The 3,368-nt window shown below is 65.0% G+C and overlaps 1 protein-coding gene across 1 annotated transcript; it reads right to left on the bottom strand.

Annotated features, from left to right (window-relative positions):
• Positions 1-995: 995 nt before the first annotated feature.
• Positions 996-3,056, bottom strand: LOC119254054 (coiled-coil domain-containing protein 8-like). Its single transcript, XM_037521231.2, is given in 3 exon segments — positions 996-2,080; positions 2,083-2,568; positions 2,773-3,056. Coding segments are annotated over 2 exon segments (1,113 nt in total). The 5' UTR covers positions 2,351-2,568; positions 2,773-3,056; the 3' UTR covers positions 996-1,235.
• Between the last annotated feature and the right edge of the window lie 312 nt (positions 3,057-3,368).

Genomic DNA, 3,368 nt, shown 5'->3' with positions numbered 1-3,368 from the left:
TTGAGCCAAAGAGACCCTGAGCCCCACAGCTGCGCTGGCAAATCACAGCCCTGGCCAGAATCTGCACTTTGGACACGATTCCCAGAAGCTTCTCGGGCGCTTTTGAGCAAGGTCGGAGTGTGTGTAAAGGGCGGCTCTGGACCGGGCCAGCCAGCAGAACCCCAGGGCGGCGGGCGGTGACCTCACCCAGATGGAGGGTGGGTGAAGACGCCCGGGCCCGGATCTTCAGTGCCAAGTGCAAAGCCAAGAAATGAGTTTGTAAACGTTTTTATTGGCATGTCGGCGCACGCCCCCCTTTAAGGTTCAAGGGGGCAGTCCATGTGAAGTATGCAGCAAAAGGGGGGCCCGGAAAGGAATGTCTCCACGCCCCCCCTTTCTCAAGCACCTCGAGTGGCAGTGGAGGGCCATGTGCCCCCTGTATGGGTTTCTTTACATTCCTTGGGCTGCTATAAAAAAAATCTATTTTAAAAAAAAATCAATGCAGGACAGAGTTTAACAAGAAGAGGAAGAGGGGTGTCGGCTGGCCATGAGGGCCGGGCCTCACCTCCCTCCAGCTCATTTTCAAGGGCAGAGGCAGAAAGGGCAGCTCTGTCCCGGGGGGGGGGTGTCCCACAGCCCACCCTCACCTCACAGCGGGTCTTCCTGCTCTCCCTGCTCCACTTCTGCTCTAGCCTCAGCCCTCAGCACCCTGAGGCTCCTGGCCTCGCCTGCCCTGGGGCCCTCCTGGGCAGAGCCGGCACCCGGGGCGTGTGCCAGAAGGCTCTCCGGCGCTTGTGAAACCAGGAAAAGCGTCCCGGGGTCTGGAACCTCACTGTCTTGACCTGTTTCCGAGCCCTAGCTCCTGGAGGAGCCCTGGGAACCCCCTGGGCAGCCGAGGCTTCAGCTTCCTGGACAGCTGGGGCCTCTGCCCTCTGATGAGATGCAGCTCCCGGGCCCCGGTCAGTCGCAGCCGCTGTCCCATCAGACGCACCTCCCCCCTCCACAGTGGAGCCCCTTCCCTCCGGTTATCTGGCCTCTGGACAGCTGGGGTCTCTGAGCCCTGGTCAGCTACAGGCTCTGGCCTCTGGACAGCTGGGGTCTCTGAGCCCTGGTCAGCTACAGGCTCTGGCCTCTGGACAGCTGGGGTCTCTGAGCCCTGGTCAGCTACAGGCTCTGGCCTCTGGACAGCTGGGGTCTCTGAGCCCTGGTCAGCTACAGGCTCTGGCCTCTGGACAGCTGGGGTCTCTGTGCCCTGGTCAGCTACAGCCTCTACACCTCTGACTATCCACACCCTCTGCCCCCTGGACAGCTATGGCCTCTTCCCTCTGATTATCTGTAGGATCTGCCCTCTGGACAGTTGGGTCCAGGACTCCCTGGTCAGCTACAGCCTCTACCCTGTGATTATCTGCAGCCTCTGCCCCCTGGACAGCCATGGCCTCTGCCCTCTGGTTATCCACAGCTTCTGCCCCCGGGTCAGGGGGACATCTGCCCCTGGCCAGGGATGTTGCCTCCTCCTTTCTGCGGCGCCGGAAGGAGGCCCAGTTGATCTTGGGCCTCCACCGTCGTGGGGGCGGCTCAGGCACCCGCCCATCGACTCCATTTCCCGCGTCATTCTGCGGGCTGGCAACGCCGGGCAGCGATGCCCCCTCCCTCTCCACTGCTGCGGGCACCGGCCGGTTCTCGCCCACCACGGGGCCGGATCGCGGCGCCCAGCCCTTCACCCTGCGCTTCAGCTTCCCCCAGGACACCTGGCTGACATACTCCCGCCACCGGTCCGCCTTGGACAGCTGGGGTGCCAGGCTGTCCTCGAACATGGGCACTGGCAGGGGCACGCGGCGGCGGACGGGCTGGACGTTGGGCTTCTTCTCCCCTCGCCGCAGGAAGGCCTCCACCAGCTCCTCGTCGTCCTCGCTCTCCACGTCGCTCCCCAGAAATTTGCTGCCCAAGTAGCTGACGGGCATCCTGCGCGGCCTCCGGCCCCGCCCCGCGCCTCCCCGGCCCGCGCCTCCCCGGCCCTCGGCGCCGCGGCCTCCGGAGGTCTCGAAGTCGCTGAACTCGCTGTCGCTGGCATTGCTGCTGTCATAGGTGCCCACGACCAGCCGGGGGGCGGGGTCTCCACCTGCTGGACTCTCCTCCTCACTCGGGGCTCCTTGGGTTTTTTGGGGGGCTGAGGCGGGTGGGGGGTGCTCTTCTCGATGATGCGGGCCACATCCTCGAGGGTGCGGCCTTCTTCCTCCAGAAACTGGGTGAGCCGCTCGCGAAATTCGGCCTCTTTGGTCGCGGGCTTGGAGATGACCCTCCAGACGCCCCCGGCCAGCCTGACCTCCCGCGGGATGAGCAGGTAGTCCACGTCCTCCCCGATCTGCAGCATCCCCACCGTGGAGTCCTCCTCCCTGCGGAACACCTTGCCGATCTTCTTAAAGGTCCCCACGGGCTTCAAGGCTTCCACGAGGACGTCCAAATCCACGTCTTTGCAGACATCCGGGACGCTCCAGAGGATCAAGCAGTCGGGGGACGGGAGGAACCCCCAGGGGAACCAGCCCCCCACATGGCTCTTCTCGAGGGTCTTTAAGATCTCCAGGGTGAAACCTGGGGGGGGGGGCAAGGAGCCCAAACGTCACGAAGCCCTGGGCTTGGCGGTGGGGGTGGGGTGCAAGCCGCGCCGGCCCGCGGAGTCTCCGCTCCGGCCGGGACCCACCAGCACCGCCCAGTTTCCCTGCCTGCAAAGTTCGGTCTCGATCAGGTCCGGCTCCCTCCCCGAGGGCTTGTGGGAATCAATCCCCGGATGCTTACGTGAGCCGGGAGGAGGTCAAAGCCCACCGCAGGCTGGAGCCGTAGCGTCCCGGCTCCAAGCTGGGGTGCACGGAGTGCCTGTGGTTCTTTCTGCCCCAGGCACCGGGGACGCGCCTGGAACTCGGGAGCGGACTTCACAAAGGCGTCTCTGCCGAGGCTGTTCAATATGGCCGAGGCGCTGGAGGCCGCAGCCCAGCCCCCCAGGAGGGTCTCCCGCCCCTAGGCAGCCTGCCACCGCGTCGAAGCCTGACCTTGACGCGCCTCCCGCCTCTCCAGCCGCGCGCTCAGCGCCTGCCTCTGAGAGCAAGGGCAGGAAGTTCCTCCTCGCCCTCCCCTTGGTGAGGCCCACCTTCTCCCTTCTCATCTTACACTCCGCGACTCGCGAAGACTGACAGGGGGGCTGTCCACTCTCTATGGGGCGGCCTCGCTCCCCTCCCCACTAGGGTGTGGCTGCGCCCCGGGCCTCACTGGGGCCACGGCTTCCAAGCGGAATGGGAATGCTTGCGAGGCCCACGTCAGCACCTTTCCAGAGAAAGACAGCAGTTCTCAAATCTGCCATCCAGAAAGTGAGGGGTCCAGCCTGGCCTGGGGGCAGG

The sequence above is a fragment of the Talpa occidentalis genome, unplaced genomic scaffold (genome assembly GCF_014898055.3).
Source record: "Talpa occidentalis isolate TD23 unplaced genomic scaffold, MPIMG_talOcc4v2.1 talOcc4.2779, whole genome shotgun sequence".
Taxonomy (NCBI): Eukaryota; Metazoa; Chordata; class Mammalia; order Eulipotyphla; family Talpidae; genus Talpa; species Talpa occidentalis.
Note: the sequence above shows the minus strand (reverse complement) of the source record. Positions and strands in the feature narration are given on the sequence as shown.